We start from the raw sequence: 16,143 nt of genomic DNA, 5'->3' as shown, positions 1-16,143 counted from the left end.
GCCTCCCACAGTGTCCAAGGGCCTCAACGTTGTTTTAACCCAGCTGATGAAAGCTCCCTTTGAGACACTGAATCCCTATGAACTAAGTACCTGACCCGAAAGGTCGTGGTAACTTCTGTGTGCAAAGTAAGTGAGCTCCAAGTTCTAGTAAATGAACCACCTTACAAATAGCAAGGTAGTTCTGCACTCATCGAACAGTCTTTTTCACAGGGCCTCTTGCCCACAAAGGTGAAAGTACATTACACTCATTGGATTGCAAGAGAGCCTTAGTCTTCTATTTGGAGAGGACTAAAGCACTTAAAGTCCACCCATCTTTTTGTTTTATTTGACTCTAATAAACATGGGACTGCCATTAGCAAACCCACTCTATCCAATTTTTTTTTTTTTTTTGTTACATTTGTATCCCGCGCTTTCCCACTCATGGCTGGCTCAATGCGGCTTACATGGGGCAATGGAGGGTTAAGTACTTGCCCAGAGTCACAAGGAGCTGCCTGTGCCTGAGGTGGGAATCGAACTCAGTTCCTCAGTTCCCCAGGACCAAAGTCCACCACCCTAACCACTAGGCCACTCCTCCACAATTGGGTAATATACTGCATTTCCTTTGTCTTATGCGCAGACAGGCTTGACTCTTGAGTATCATGACTTGGTTTATACTGCCCTGAAAAGCCAGAACACAGTAACTCAAATTTTTGTCAAAACTAAGCTAACTTGCCAGACTTTCTTTAGTTACTGTGTATTTTCTAATATGGAAGCCATTTAACATTTGGATTAATTTTCAAGCATGTAGCAAAAGTCCAAAACACAGTATCTCTTGATAAATGGGAGATATGTTAAGCCAGAACACAGTACTGTATTAGTTTTAGTCAAGAATTACATCATGGGGATTTATTCAAAGAAATCAGATTTTTTTTGGACTGTTCTCATATTTACATTCTCAATAGTTACTGTGATTTGTCTTTTCAGGGCAGTATAATGTTCGAGCGCACCAGTAACCTGTTTGAGGGCATCCTCCATGGAGGAAACTTGCAAGGTTGCAGCACAGACTTCTGTCCATATATTTTTGAACAGCAATGAAATGTGAAACTCTGACATGACAATAGGTTTGGCAAGTTGGTCATCCAGAGTCTCTATGGGGATTATAATCACTCTACCTCCCCAGGCCTATATCTCTTCATTTTCAGGGTCCAGGTTGCCTTCAACAACCAAAAGAAAAAAAAGAGAGAGAGAAGGAAAGAGCGACTAGTTGCACCAAATGTATTTTTTGGTGTCTGCCAGTTGCAGCACATTTCCATATTCTCACTTTTCCTGTTTTCTGTTGAAGGCAGCCTGTAACTAAGGAGTCTCATGCTGTGAGAACATGATATCGCACTTGTCCTCAGAGAAAACCAGGTTGCTTACTTGTAGCAGATCCCAACCTACCTCCCTAAGGAGTTTTATTCTACTATAAGATTTAATAATGTACTGAAGTGGTCCCATGTGACAGCTGTGGGTAGGAAGTGGCAGGCATGCACAATGAGGCTTCTAGAGACATCAAGAATGGTGTAGCTTTCTTGTGCCGGGCTCCATCAGCAACATCACCCATACTGTAAGGGCTTGTATCCTGCTGCCCATGGAGAACATCTGCTACAGGTAAACAAGATATGAAGAACTGGTGCAAGGATTAGGAAACTGTCCATGAAACTAACAGGTAGCAGATTTAAAAACAAATTGGAGAAAGCATTATAGCAGTGCTGGTGTAAATGCATGTGCCTAGATTGGTAACAAATGTGTATAAATGATAACATTCTATACTTTACATATGCCATGCTCTACCCAGACTCCACCTATATATGTATGCCCATCTTCAAACTATGTGCCCTTGCATTTAGATGCCATTTTAGACTATAGCACATAGCTGAAATGTTGCTATTTACACATCTGTATGCACACAGTTTGCTTGTACACACCAGTATTCTGGTCATTTATATTCATTCTTCACAGAGGACAATTTTAAAGGCTGTTTCTGCTTCATATTGCACATATACTTTTCACTGCCACATTGAGCCTGCAAATAGGTGGGAAAATGTGGGATACAAATGCAATAAATAGAAAATAAAGTTATATACATATGAACTGTATGCATTTAAAACGTCAAAAGACTGAGCAGAAGTATTCCGGGGGTAAAGTTAGGCAGCGGTTTGCACTTACAAACATACGTTAATACAAAAATTAATGCGTGTGAAAGAGCAGGTATAATGTGAGTGCATAAATTCCCTGGGATAGTTTCATTTCGTTTAGTTTAAAACATCTTCATAAATAATCACCTTTATTTCAAAATAGAAGTGTGTGCACACTTCCATTGAAAATAATTGCTGACACCGGCACAGTGAAAAGTATCTAAGTATTATTTACACTTGCACTTGGCTATGAAAGTATTCCCTGGAGCACCCAAAAAGTGGTGTGTGGCAGAAAGGTGGAGTTAAAAAAATGTCTTTTACAGTTGCAGATGTTCTACCACTGCAGACTACCAGGCACTTTTGGAATGGGCTCCCTGGTAACTTCTATTGACCTTTAATGTCCCTAGGAAGTTTTTCATTCATTTCAAATTTCTGACTATCAAAATGTCATATCACTATGTTTTCACAGCCTTTTTGGGTCTTCCAGCAATTATTTGTTCATGGCTTATGTAAACATAATATAATAGGTTACATAAGGAAGTTCCTTTGAAATGAGTAGTTCCATCTCCATAAACAGAAGAATTCATTCCAGTCATATCTTATTAGTTGGAGACACACACTTTTACTTCTATTTTGCTTAATTTTCAATTGGTCTTTTGAAAGTTGAAGTATTTGTTCAAGGCTTTAGATTGATGTACCTCAGGTAGTGTCAAATAGTATAGTAATAGCAGAAGGATGAGAAACCACTTCACATCATTCTAAAAGGGATTTTAGACCTTGCCCCGATGGTGTTGGAATTGGTCTCGCTGAGTTAATGTATATTCTTCCTTCCTGCAGCAGCAGTTCCCAGCAAGTGAGTTTTTAAGGCAGCGTGGGGTAGATAGGGAAGGATGACACTTTGAAATGAAAATGTAGTAAAAGCACCATGAACTTCAGGCCAAGAGGTTGAATAGCTGGGTCTAGTGAGTGTGCTCATTGATAGACCTGTCTGCTTGCAAGTGAATGTTAGCTTAGAGTACGTATAGTGCCAACAATGAAATTGCAAGTTGGAGTTTCTTCTATAACTATAATAAACAGTTAAAATGGAAAAGGCATCCACCATGTCTTTGCTTATTTTATAACAGACTGATTTCCTTTTTTTTTTCCTCTGTTAAAGTTCAGAGTATTCACAGGAACATCCTAGTGCATTGCCTTGCCCTCAGAACACCATTATTCTACCATTTTCCTGCATATCCTACACTGCCACCAACCAGGATTTCATCCATCATGTCTCCAGCTCGATTGCTCAAGCATTACATAAGCCACCTCATTCATTCACAGACGGGGAATACGAAGGGAGTCTCACAAGTGGCCCCAGAGCTTCAGAGCTTGAGGACGGCTATTTTGAAATGGGACTTCATGAAGGAGAACAGACGGAGTGGAATGCGCCATCAGCTATGGCTCAGTCAGTGGCTAGAAACTCTGGAGTAGACCACATCCATATAGTTAAAATTCTTTGGAGTTTTTCTATTCACATTCATAAAGGAGTCCATCAGTTTGCTTCTTGTCTTGTGCTTACTGATGATGTGGTAGCTGTGTTTGAGGTTCCCCAACATGAATCACAGGGTATCCACCAGCCCAGCCTTTCCGCTGTGAAACTAGCCTTGTGCTTTCCGTATACTGACCTAGCAGAGTTTGGTTTTCTGGTACCAGAAATGTGCTTAACGCTCAAAACGCGGTGTATTGTGACCTGCCTCTTTGTGCTCTCTGATCCCCAAAACCTGCAGGATTTTTATTCTTCTTTGCAACTGCTGTTCTCCCAGACTTGCACATCCATGCTGCCCAGGTCTGTGCCATACAGTGATAAAATGAGTCTACAAGACTTTGTCTGCCAGCTGGAGGGATTCCATCATGTTGCCTCGGATGATGCTGAGATAAAGGGCTGTTTTCCAGTCTGTCTGTTTCAGAACAACCCCAATGATCTCCAGTCACAATCTGCTGCTGCCAAGACAGTGTGGGCTAAAAATGCCTGGTTCTATACTCTATATTCTACAGCCTATGATTCAACCAAAGGTAGTCCATATACTCTACTCCCTTGTTGGATACTTTTAACACCTCAGCATACGTATGTGCTAAAGGTCGACTTTCATGTGCTACTTGATAAGAGCCTGGACTCAGAAAGTGTGCTAAATGCCTTCAGCCTCAATGGTCTTCCTCTGGCTTTGGTTCTTTTGCATCCCTTCCACAGCTCTGCCCAGAAGAAGGGATCATTCTCAGATGGCCATGTCCTCAAGCTACTTATTGGATACAGATTTGTGACTGTTGTGTTTCTTCTACCCCATGAAAAGTTTCACTTTCTAAAAATTTACAGCCTCTTGAGGACTTTTCTGCAGGATGTCAAAACTATCATCATTTTCAAAAGTTCAAAAAGTCTGGACACTATCCAAAATCGTCTGCTGGGTAACAGTAGTAGGCAGGGCCAGGCATCAAGGTAATAACTTCTGTAATTTGGACAGAAAGATGTACATCCTTTTGCCTATTAAATACCTTGTATTGGATTTGAATAAGATATTTACATCTTAAATCAGAAATGTATACTTTTCAAATCTGTGTGTGCTTTGTTTAAAGCAGACTTGTTCAAGTTCAGTCTTCGGACTGCAAACAGGTCAGGTTTTCAGGATATCCTTAATGAATATGCACAAGAAAGATTTGTATGCTGACTATACTCATTGTATGCAGACCTCTCTCATGAATATTTATTCTAAAAACAAAAAAAAGAGACAGATCAGATCACAAAATCTTATAATTATTGTAATGTGCTCAGACCCAGGTACCCTCAACAGAGAGCCACCTACCACCATCCCATCATTGCATATTTAAGTCCTATAATGTCGTGTGAAAGTTTGTAATGTTATTCTTCAATACTCAAATTTAAAAAAAAATTGTATTGTGTATAATAGGACTAAAGTTCCAATCTTACCTGCTAATGCAATAAAGAAGTTCACTCTTGTTCCTGACATTTCAAAAACACTATTGAATGGTAGGTTCTTCTCCGTTGTTTCACCCGATGCAAATAAAAACCACCATAATCCAATTCTTCCCAAAGATGCTTCTTCAGAGAGAGAAATATCTACAAATAAAACATGAAAAATATAACAACATGCTAAGCACTATCAAAAAAATTCAGAAAACTTATCAAAATCATTTATAATTACTACCCCCCCCCCCCCCCCCAAAAAAAAAAAAAATTTTTTTTAATTCTTGCTCTAACACCTGCAGTGTGAGCACTCCAAAGTCTTTTATTGAATGTAACCACTCAGACACTGAGCAGTTAATAGGGAAACTACCTCTCGTATGTCATATGTAAATCTCTCCTGCTATTGAACACTGTGAGGATTCAAACTTTATGCAGGCGTGAGTACCTGGGTCTGAGCACATTACAGTATTTATTATAAGTAAGTATAAGAATGAGATTGATTTTTAATTTCGTGACCTGATCTGTTTTTTTTTTGTTTTTGATGTTTTGTGTTTTTAGATTCACATAGTAATGGGATCGGTATTTAAAGTTTGAGATTCCCCAATTTTTTGTAGCTATGAATATTTATTAGAGGGATCCTGAAAACCTGGTCAGCTTGCAGCCCTTGCGGACTGAACTTGGACAAACCTGGTTTAAAATAACAAATAGATGAGAGCTAACTAGAGTATGGAATACTTTTAACAGAACTGCTACTTGCTTGTACCTGTTGCTGAAATCAGATTTTTATAAGGGCAATTTTCAAAGCAGCTTACATTGAACAGCATTTTACTTGTGTCAGTTGGTTGTTCTGAAAATTGCCTTTCCTCAGCTAAAAGTCTGTGTTCCATGTTAAGCAGAGGCATGCTCAGGTGTATACTTAGATCAGGAAGGAGAATGGCACAGGTACAGTACATTGCATTTTCAACTGTGCATGTGGTTTCAATGAAAGAAAAGTATGTACAGAAAATGCAGGTGCAAATGTCCACAGCAAGTAGATGAGTACTTTGGCTTTAAAAATTGGTGCAGGGTTCCTGGATTAAAAGTACCCAGTGGAAAGAGAGTTCTGAACAGCCCTGTGACTAACATACAGCCCTCTTGACATGTGAGTTATGGACCTGGGAATTATTTTTTATGTTGGGCTGAGAGTGATGTACAGTTCACTCCAGCAGGAGCTCCGGAGCATTGCAGTTTTGTGGGTACTTTCTCCTGTGGACTTTATATTTAACTGTACAAGAAAATTGCACCCTGATTTCAGAAATATGAAACAACAAGGATTTCACCATGAATTTTTTGCTTCTAATCAGGACTCAGCCATGAAATTTTCCACCAACTTTCCTAGCAAATTCAAGGGTCCTTTTACTAAGGTGCACAGAAAAATGGCTTGCGGTAGTGTAGGCGCGGGTTTTGGGCGCACGACAATCCATTTTTCAGCGAACCTGTGAAAAAGACCTTATAAGCCCGTCATTGACCTAGCGGTAAAGAATATGTGCGGTAATGACCTACGCTTGTCAAATGCCACTTGGCACACGTCCATTATGCGTGTCTGAAAATACAAAATATTTTTCAGATGCGTGTATGGGACGCTCGCAAAAAATGAAAAAAAGAGCCACATGCTAGTCGGGCGGTAACTCCATTTTGGTGCGCGTTGGGCACGCATAGATGCTTACACAGCTTAGTAAAAGGGCCCCTCAAATTTGTTCTTATTTGTTTAATTGTTCTTTTGTTGTGTTTTAATAATATCAGTTGAATTTCCATAATTTCCTCTTGAAAATAATTTGCTGTTCTCAATCCTTTAATGTCTCCTAGTTTTTACAAGCCTCGTTTGACCCTGTCGGCTATGTATCCTTCTGAATTCCTGCTGCAGAAACTTACTGAAGAAAACCAAACTCCACTTTACCTTTCAGTTTCCTCATCTCTTCTCTATGTGGCTGGACTGAAAGGCAGTACCATTGTTGAGTTTTTCCATAGCAATGTTGCTGAGGTATTACACATAAAGATTGATGCAATTGGTAGCAAATGGAAATAGTCTCCATAGATTTCATGCCTTTAGTTTAGAAGATATACCGATAAACGATTTCATACAAAATCCAGTTAGATTTCTGTCTCTAGGTTTTGCATATTTATTTATTGTATTTAAATTTCACATACAGACTGTGCAAATCACAACACGGAGAGAGTGGTGGATGCTTGGAATGCCCTCCCGCGGGAGGTGGTGGAGATGACAACAGTAACGGAATTCAAAAATGCGTGGGATAAACATAAAGGAATCCTGTTCAGAAGGAATGGATCCTTAGAAGCTTAGCGGAGATTGGGTGCGAGAGCTGGTGGTGGGAGGCGGGGCTAGTGGTTGGGAGGCGGGGCTAGTGGTTGGAAGGCGAGGCTAGTGCTGGGCAGACTTCTACAGTCTGTGGCCTGAAAATGGCAGATACAAATCAAAGTCAGGTACACACATAAAGTAGCACATATGAGTTTATCTTGTTGGGCAGACTGGATGGACCGTACAGGTCTTTCTCTGCCGTCATCTACTATGTTACTATACATAGTGCCAATACCTTAATGGAGGGATGTGAACTTGGCATTGTAGGAGTCATTATAGACAGCTCAACTGTGGATATGCTCCATTGTGTGAAACATGGTTTCCTCCATTGCAGCCGTTCCACAGGAAGAGTCATTCTCGGCAGGAGCATAAAGCCATCAACCTTGCAAATGATTTTATTTAGTTAGTTTTATAATACACCTCTCTCCCTTGCAGACTGCAAAGTGGCTTCACATCATACAGTTCCAACAAAGTAAAATAAATCCATAAAGTTCTAGTCTATGTAAATAAATCAATAGAAAACCACGCATTTATATAGAAAATCAAGAGCTATACAAATACTAATTTAAAAACCATGCTTTGAATAGATTTCTAAAAACAGCTCACTGCTACAAAATCAAGATCATGAGACAGTTTCTACCCATAAGGGGCCTGTTCAAGAGAATCCCTGATTCTTGGTCTCTACTTAATTAATTTTAGGAGGAACCTCTGCAGAGAAATGTTGAGATGACAGTTTACTAGGAGCAGACCTTTGTATATTCATATTCAGATATGAGGGTACCAACTGATGTAGAAATTTGAAAAGTAGAAAAGAATCTTAAATTCAATCCTCATACTTGGGGGTGGGGACAGGGCCATGCCTAGGGTCTCCGGCGCCCCCCTGCAGTTGGCCCCGCCGGCGCGCCCCCCCCCCCCCCCCCCGAAAACGATCGCTACACTACCCGCCCTCTTCTCCCCAGATCCTTTTCCTTTTTGTTTAAATTTACCTTTCCTTTAGTGAGAAGGAGGCGGAGCTCCCCCGCCCCGACGTGTCTTCTTCCCTTCACTCAGTGTCCCGTCTTCTTCTGACATCATTTCTGATGTCAGAAGAAGGCGGAACTGAGCGAAGGGAAGAGACTGACACATCGGGGCGGGGGAGCGCCGCCTCCTCACTAACGCTACGCTGCCACGCGCCGGAGAGGTAAATTTAAACAAAAAAAAAGGACAAGGATCTGGGGAGAAGAGGGCGAGGTAAGCATGGTGCGGCGGGGCGCCCCCCCCCAGAGGATGGCGCCCTCCTGCCATGCTTACCTCGCTTACCGTGTCGGCACTGCCCTGGGTGGGGACAGTTTGGGGAGGCCTGGAGCACAATTTTATCACTTCCCCTCAGACTCTAGAGCCAGTGCAACCAGGGCTGTTGTGCTCCAGGCAGCTTGCAGGAAAGAAGAGGGGAAGGAGGTGAGCCTGGAGCACAGCTGAGAACAGCTGCTCAACTCCCTATTAAGTCCCCCTTCTGTTGCTCTTGCCTTTGGCCTGCCTGCTCTCTCCCTGGGCTTCCTAGTTTCATTTCCTTTTTTGTCTACAAATTAAGCCCTTCTGTTACTTAATCTAGTGAATCAGTTTCTTACAACTTACTAAACTGAGCCAAGTTGCTCTTGCTTTCATTCAGTTGAAGAAGACATGATCTTTATACTTAGCCTGGAACTGTGTGCAGATTATAATAAACAAAACTAATCATTTGAGTCCCAGTTCATTTTTTGACTAGCTTTTGAAAGGCTTCAGATCAGAAATTTACAAAAGATGACACATATCAGAATGTGTAGATGAAACATGAAAACATTGTAGTGACAGTCTCACAGGAAAATTAGGGATTGGGGATGGTGGGGTGAGAAACAGGGGAGAGATGGATAGGTGATGATAAACCCATATCTGGATTTCCTATCACATTATAAAGGATAAAATTATACTGCTTTGTCACACTCTGATCACCTATCCATTTCTCCCTGTTTCTTCCTCTTTCCACCCCCAATCTCTACCTTTCCCCCTGAAATTTATTGGAATGCTGTTTGTTTCACTTATGTATTCTGATATTTTTCCTTTTTTTGCTCATTTCAGTCCCAGAGAAGAAGGTATTGCCTTTTGAAACCTAGTTCAAAAATGTATTGTTAATTAAATAAAAAAAAGATATCTTAACTTTTTTTTTTTTTTTTGGGGGGGGGGGGGGGGGAGCACGTTGCTGTGCACTGCCCAATTACCGTATGAGTAGCTAGTGAGCCCTTACCACCTTCTAAATAGTTGGCGTTAGGGCTCAAACAGTAAATAGCTGCGCTCTAATTTTAGTATCAGCACACAGTCATTTACTACCCCATTTTTTTAAAAAAAGGCCCTTTTCCCATTGCAATAAAAAAAAAATGGCCTAGCGTACACCAATTTCACATGCCAAAACTAGAGCGGGCCACTTTATACCGCGGCTTGTTAAAAGAGCCCCATAGTGATTGTTTCATGGAATGGGGTAGTTGTGAAGTGGACTTGTTTCCAAGAACATCATGTGTCTGCCAAATTTTGCTATGTAAAATACATGTCATTAAGCAAAGCCGTTCTCTTTCAGGTGGAGAATGAAGAATTGAGGCACCTCATGTGGTCTTCTGTTGTGTTTTATAAAACTCCAGATGTGGAAGTGACTGCTTGTGTTTTACTGTCCACAAAAGCTGTCTACTTTCTGCTGGATGACTCGGCTGTTCATTTTAATGAGCACCACCAGCTGGGTAAGAAAAAAAGACACACTGGCATTGGCTTAAATAACTGGGAAATGAGCGAGAGATGTTTGTCTTTAAAAATATCAACAACAAAAACATCTCAGGAGTGGGTATAATTGACTCCATTCTGTTCCTTAAAATAGAAGGGCCCGATAGTTGAAGGATTGTGTTCCTAAACTTTGAGAATTATACTCATAAATTGGCCTCTCTTAAAACTTACTGGGGCTGAGTGCCTACATTTATACACAACATTTCTCTGAACCCTTAAATTTATGAGCATAAAATGTGGTTCGCAAGCGGGGCAGATTTCGGTGAGGAAAAGAAGTTGGGGTGCTTAGCACTGATTTTTTTTTTTTTTTTTTTTTTAGCACTAGGCTCATAAATCTAGACTAACAAATAGCAGGCCTAACTTTAAGCATATCTTTTAAGCTTTTAAAATGAATTTTCAGCTAAATATGCTCCTACGTTTGCCTGAAAATTGGAACAAATTTATGAACTCAGAATTTTCAGAATATCAGACCCAAAGTTCCTAGGAATAATGTACTCCCTGAGAAATAAAGCTGAAATCTGCTCTTTAATTTTATTTTTGTATTTCTAGTCTGCCTTTAGCTACAAAATACCACTGCTTTTGTTCCTAATCTATTGGTTCCCAAATGTTTCCTTTGAAGAGTGACTGTCGAGCTACAACTAAATCAAAGCATCCAATAGTCACTGCTTCATATGTAGCTTCTAAAAGGATTTATACAAATGAACAAGAAAATTACAGTTATGAAGTTCCAATTCCTTCCCAAAATCCTTGTTGGCTCTCACAGTCCAAGACAGCAATAAATGGATCTGTGTGAAAATATCAAAATTACCAATCCTGTTGAATTTAAGAGAGTAAAAAAACCCAATCAGTATTCGTTCTCACAGACATGAAAGGTTAAATTATAATCAATCAGTATACATAAAAATGGAGATCTAGCCATAGCCAGTCAGCATTAGTATTTCATGGGACTAGATTTTTCAGTACAGAAAAAGAGGTAAAATGTGTTGCAGTGCAGAATAAATCCAAGAACAAAAGCAACCTTGCAAACAGCCATTAAAAATGAATATAATTTTTTTAGTTGAGCAACTTAAAAAAACAACAGGGATGTAAACATTCCAGATATTCAGTCAAATGCCTGACATGTTTCAGCACAAAATGCTTGCCTCAGAGGAAAATTCAGAATAATTGTATCAAGATTATGATCCCACCTGTGGTACAAACACTTGAAATTTTCAAAAGTTGCTCACAGTGGGCTTCCAGAGTACAGTGCACACTTTGCACCAAAAGACCTAAGAGAAAAAGCATTTCCTGGTGGTGCTTTTTCAGTTTCTCTCCTTGCAGCTTTATTTTGTGTTCTCTAGTTCTATAGTCTTTTCATTGGAAAAGGTTTGTTTATTCATTTGTCTTTCCAATATTTAAATATCTTGTCTCATAATCTGTCCTCTCCTCCATGGATACATATTTAAGTTATCAAGTCTCTTCAGAACTGTCTTCTGGCAGAGACTCTATTCTATTTTGGTCACTTTCCTCTGAATGCTTCGTCTTTTTGTGTCTTTGGCAAGATATGGCCTCAAACTCGACATGGCACTCCGAGCCGGTCTTAGCATGGGCAACAGGGGTGGTCGCACAGGGTCCTGCGCTCGTAGAGGCCCTGCAAATCTGGTACATCTGTCCTCCCTGCTCCGTACCTTAATGTGCATCCACATTTCAGTAGAGAGCAGCGGCAGCAATTTTCATATCCTATCAGCTGCCGAGTCCAGAGCCTCCTCGCTGCTGCATCCCGCCCCTTTTTTATGTCACTTCCTGCTTCTGCAAGGGCGGGATGCAGCAGTGAGGAGGCTCTGGACTCGGCAGTTGATGGGATATGAAAATCTGCCGCTCTCTACTGAAACGTGGTGGATGCACATCAAGGTACCGGGTGAGGTGAGCTTCCGAGAGCTCTAGACCTTCTAAACTCTGATAAATTATGGCTTATGGTGGCAGGTGGAGGGTCCCACTGAACTAGTTTGCACAGGGCCCCACAATTTCTAAGACTAGCCCTGATGGCACTCCAAGTGCAGTCTCACCAGCAACTTGTACAGGGACATTTTCACTTCCTTTTATTTTTTTTTTAATTAAGTTTACTGTTTATAACATTTACAAATTGCCCTAAAGAAATACAAAAAAAAGTCTCCAATAAAATATCACCTCCTCCAGTCTTCTGGTTATGCCCCTCTCTACACAGCCAAGCCTTGGCCTCTGCCTGATCACATTGTTTCACTACTCTGCGATCTTCAGACGTTATCACCCCGCGATCCCATTCCTGGTCTGTGCACATCAGCCTCTCGCTTCCTATCGTGTACAGCTCTTTTGGGTTTCTACACCCCAAGCACATCACTCCTCATTTCTTCACATTAAAGCTTAACTGCCAAACATTTGTCCACACTTCTAATTTTTTAGAGCACTTCTTATACTTTCCACTCCCTCCGAGGTGACACCTTTCCCTCTAGCCCTTCAGGAATATTGTCACAAAAAATATTGCTGCTACTATTTCTCCTCCCCCCCCCCCCCCCCCCCCCCATCCAAATCAGCATATCTACATACTATCCACTGCCCCTTTTTTTCCCCTGTGAGTTGTAGTTTGAGCTGCACATCAGTTTACTGTTGATTAAGAAGTACAACTGGTTTTTATTTTCCTTAGCACTGGGCTTCCCAAACCTGTCCTTGTTTGCAGAATATTCACAGCAAATCTACATGAAATAAATATGCTTTCCTTGTAAGCCCTGTTTATGCACAATTATATCCTGCTTATTCATTGTCGATAGCCTGAAAACACAAATGGCTGGGGGTTCCCAGGACAGGTTTGAGATGCCCTGCCTTGGCAAGTATTTAGCTGTCATTCCTTACCCAGGCTGCAGGACTTGAAATGTTTGATGGGCTGATGTGCTCCTGACTTCCCTTCTGTATCTTGCAGTAGTTTCATCTTTCTAAACTTTTTGCCAGTGAAGTTGGCATGACAATGCATGTTAATGTTAACATTAGCACTGTGAACTCTAGTGGTTTCTGCTGTGTCCCATAGATCCTCTTTCAATGTGGCCATTTCACACTCTTGCTGGAGCAATGTGCTCGCAGTGGATAAGGAGAAAAGCTCAGGCTTCTCCAGTAGCCTTGTCCTAGCTGAATAGCCAGTGGTTTTCTAAATGGGGCTTGACATTTTCCTTCCACACTGGAAAAATATTGGATAAACTAGGTACTTTGTCCTTTAGTGGGCTCACAATCTAGGGTTTTTTTTGTACCTGAGGCAATGGAGTACAGGGGCGTAGCCAGACAACAGATTTTGGGTGGACCTAGGCAAGAAGTGGGTGGGCACCAAGTGTTCTCTCCCCTCCCCCCCACCAACAACAAAATATCCCAGCTGCGGAGAAAATGCTTCTTTCCCCCTTGCCAGTCTGCAGCAGGCATGTGCTGAAAACTGAGCATGCACAGGTGCCAGTATCATGGAGAGTAGCGTTTTTATTTCCATCAGGGGGAAGTCTTCAGTTGGAGTTTGGGACACCCACAAGCTACCGTTAAATGTGTGCTATTGTTGGGTGGGCATGAGCCCTAAGTGGGTGGGCCCTAGCCCACCCAGGCCCATATGTGGCTACGCCACTGATGGAGGGTTAAGTGACTTGCCCAGAGGCACAAGGATTTGCAGTGAGAATTGAACCTGGTTGCCCAAGTTCTTGGCCCACTGCACTAATCATTAGGCTGTGCTGGGGGTTATCTAGTTGTGTAGCAAACAGTTCAAAAGCTGGTTAGTCAGCAAGGCTTTATGAATTCAGGTCAGAAACTAGCCTGAGGCTCTTGTTTTTTAAATTTATATATTTATTTTTGTCCATCTGCAGTACCTAGCCCTATAGTGACTGCTTGATAGCTGTGTAATTTTATTTTCCATCCACTGTCTACAATGCTGCGTAAATGTATTTAGAATGGCACCGAAATTAAGGAGTATGCATTACTCCATGTGCATACTCACTTCAACCTGTCTTGTCAATTCTCACAGATAACAACCATCCAGTCTGTCTGACATTGTTATATTACCAGGTCCAGTAATATAGATTTGCTCTACCTATAATCTTGTTGAATTATGAATTTTTGATGCCATTTGATTTAGTTAATGAGCTTTACAATTGCATATTTGTACAATAACCTTTTTTCAATGTACTTTTTTCCATTTCTTCTTTATTAGACTTTTGGAACCAAAAACCATCTGGATTTGAAAGCAGTTCTTTCTGTCTTTCATATTGTTTTGTTCTAAAACTTAATGATCTACAGTCAGTGAATGTAGGACTTTTTGATCAATATTTTCGGATTGTTGGTGAGTAGTATTTCATGCATCTTTACTCTTGTCCTTTAGATAACATGTTTTTCAAAAATGCAAGATGCAGGAAGTTCTGTATTTCACAACTTTGCAGAGATTCTTACTAGATTTCCATTCTGCTGTGATAACCTAATAAGAAGCGTTTTAATCTTGACTATTACAATCTCTCCTAGATCCTAGACACCTTTCCCCTTCAAAATTAGTCTTTGTCATGTACAGTTTATTCAAAATATTAATTCTGGTTATTTAAGGCAGCTAGTACAAATTAAGGAGTAAGTCCCATTTTTCTCTTAAGATGAGCAAAATCACCAGTCACACAGATCAAGTGATATCTTTGCTTGTGCCAATCAGAACTTTTCTAGAGCTTCCTAGGAAATTCTTAGTAATCTTCTTGGCATGCACAGTAGATAAATACAGTAATCCCACCCCCTCCCCTGCACTGTGCCTTACTTACAGGCTTATTTTCGAAAGAGAAGGGCGCCCATCTTCCGCCACAAATCGGGAGATAAGCGTCCTTCTCTCAGGGTCGCCCAAATCGGCATAATCGAAAGCTGATTTTGGGCGTCCTCAACTGCTTCCCGTTGTGGGGACAACCAAAGTTCACGGGGGCATGTCGACACCGTAGTGAAGGCGGGACTGGGGCATGATTAAGAGATGGGCATCCTTGGCCGATAATGGAACAAAGAAGGGCCCGAACTGACCAGATGACCACCGGAAGGTATCGGGGATGACCTCCCCTACTCCCCCAGTGGTCACCAACCCCCTCCCACCCTAAAAAAAAAACTTAAAACTTTTTTTTTGCCAGTCTCAAATGTCATACCCAGCTCCATGACAGCAGTATGCAGGTCCCTGGAGCAGTTTTAGTGGGTGCAGTGCACTTCAGGCAGGCGGACCCAGGCCCATACCCCCCCTACCTGTTACACTTGTGGTGGTAAATGTGAGCCCTTCAAAACCCACCAGAAACCCACTGTACCCACGTGTAGGTGCCCCCTTCACCCCTTAGGGCTATGGTAGTGTACAGTTGTGGGGAGTGGGTTTTGGGGGGCTCAGCACCTAAAGCTATACACCTGGGAGCAATTTCTGAAGTCCTCTGCAGTGCCTCCTAGGGTGCCTGGTTGGTGTCCTGGCATGTGAGGGGGGCCAGTGCACTACAAATGCTGGCTCCTCCCATGACAAAATGGCTTGGATTTGGTCGTTTCTGAGATGGGCGTCCTTGGTTTCCATTATTGCTGAAACCCAGGGATGACCTTCTCTAAGGTCAACCTATATGTTGAGATTTGGGCGTCCTCGACCATATTATCGAAACGAAAGATGGACGCATAAGTTAGGCACCTAAATGCAGACTTAAGTTCATGTTCTGTAATGGCATTTGCATGCCCAATTGCCTTTATATAATTCGGCAACTACATTTTGGCGACCTTTTGAGAGTTTATCCCTATATGTAGTAAATTTGTAGTTTGGTAATCTGAGATACTTAAGGCAATCATTTTACAAGTGCTATTCATGCTTTAAACGTCTCAATCCTAACTTCAGCCCGTTCAATATGTTCACAAGCCTCCTATCAGGAATT

General features: G+C 41.4%; 1 protein-coding gene across 4 annotated transcripts in view; it reads left to right on the top strand.

The window, feature by feature from the left end:
- Nucleotides 1-16,143, top strand: part of NISCH (nischarin) — a 168,462-nt gene that overhangs the window by 130,093 nt on the left and 22,226 nt on the right. For 3 of the 4 annotated variants that reach the window (XM_030205474.1, XM_030205476.1, XM_030205477.1), the window contains exons 17-20: nt 3,313-4,626; nt 6,958-7,132; nt 10,056-10,212; nt 14,442-14,570. In XM_030205474.1, the coding sequence (XP_030061334.1) occupies nt 3,313-4,626; nt 6,958-7,132; nt 10,056-10,212; nt 14,442-14,570 (1,775 nt within the window). Of the gene's footprint in view, nt 1-963; nt 1,031-3,312; nt 4,627-6,957; nt 7,133-10,055; nt 10,213-14,441; nt 14,571-16,143 lie in introns of those variants that run through there. The other variant, XM_030205478.1, reaches the window with a different exon arrangement.

Source organism: Microcaecilia unicolor, chromosome 6, assembly GCF_901765095.1.
Source record: "Microcaecilia unicolor chromosome 6, aMicUni1.1, whole genome shotgun sequence".
NCBI lineage: Eukaryota > Metazoa > Chordata > Amphibia > Gymnophiona > Siphonopidae > Microcaecilia > Microcaecilia unicolor.
The sequence above is the reverse complement of the archived record's forward strand: the minus strand, read 5'-3'. Positions and strand labels throughout refer to the sequence as shown.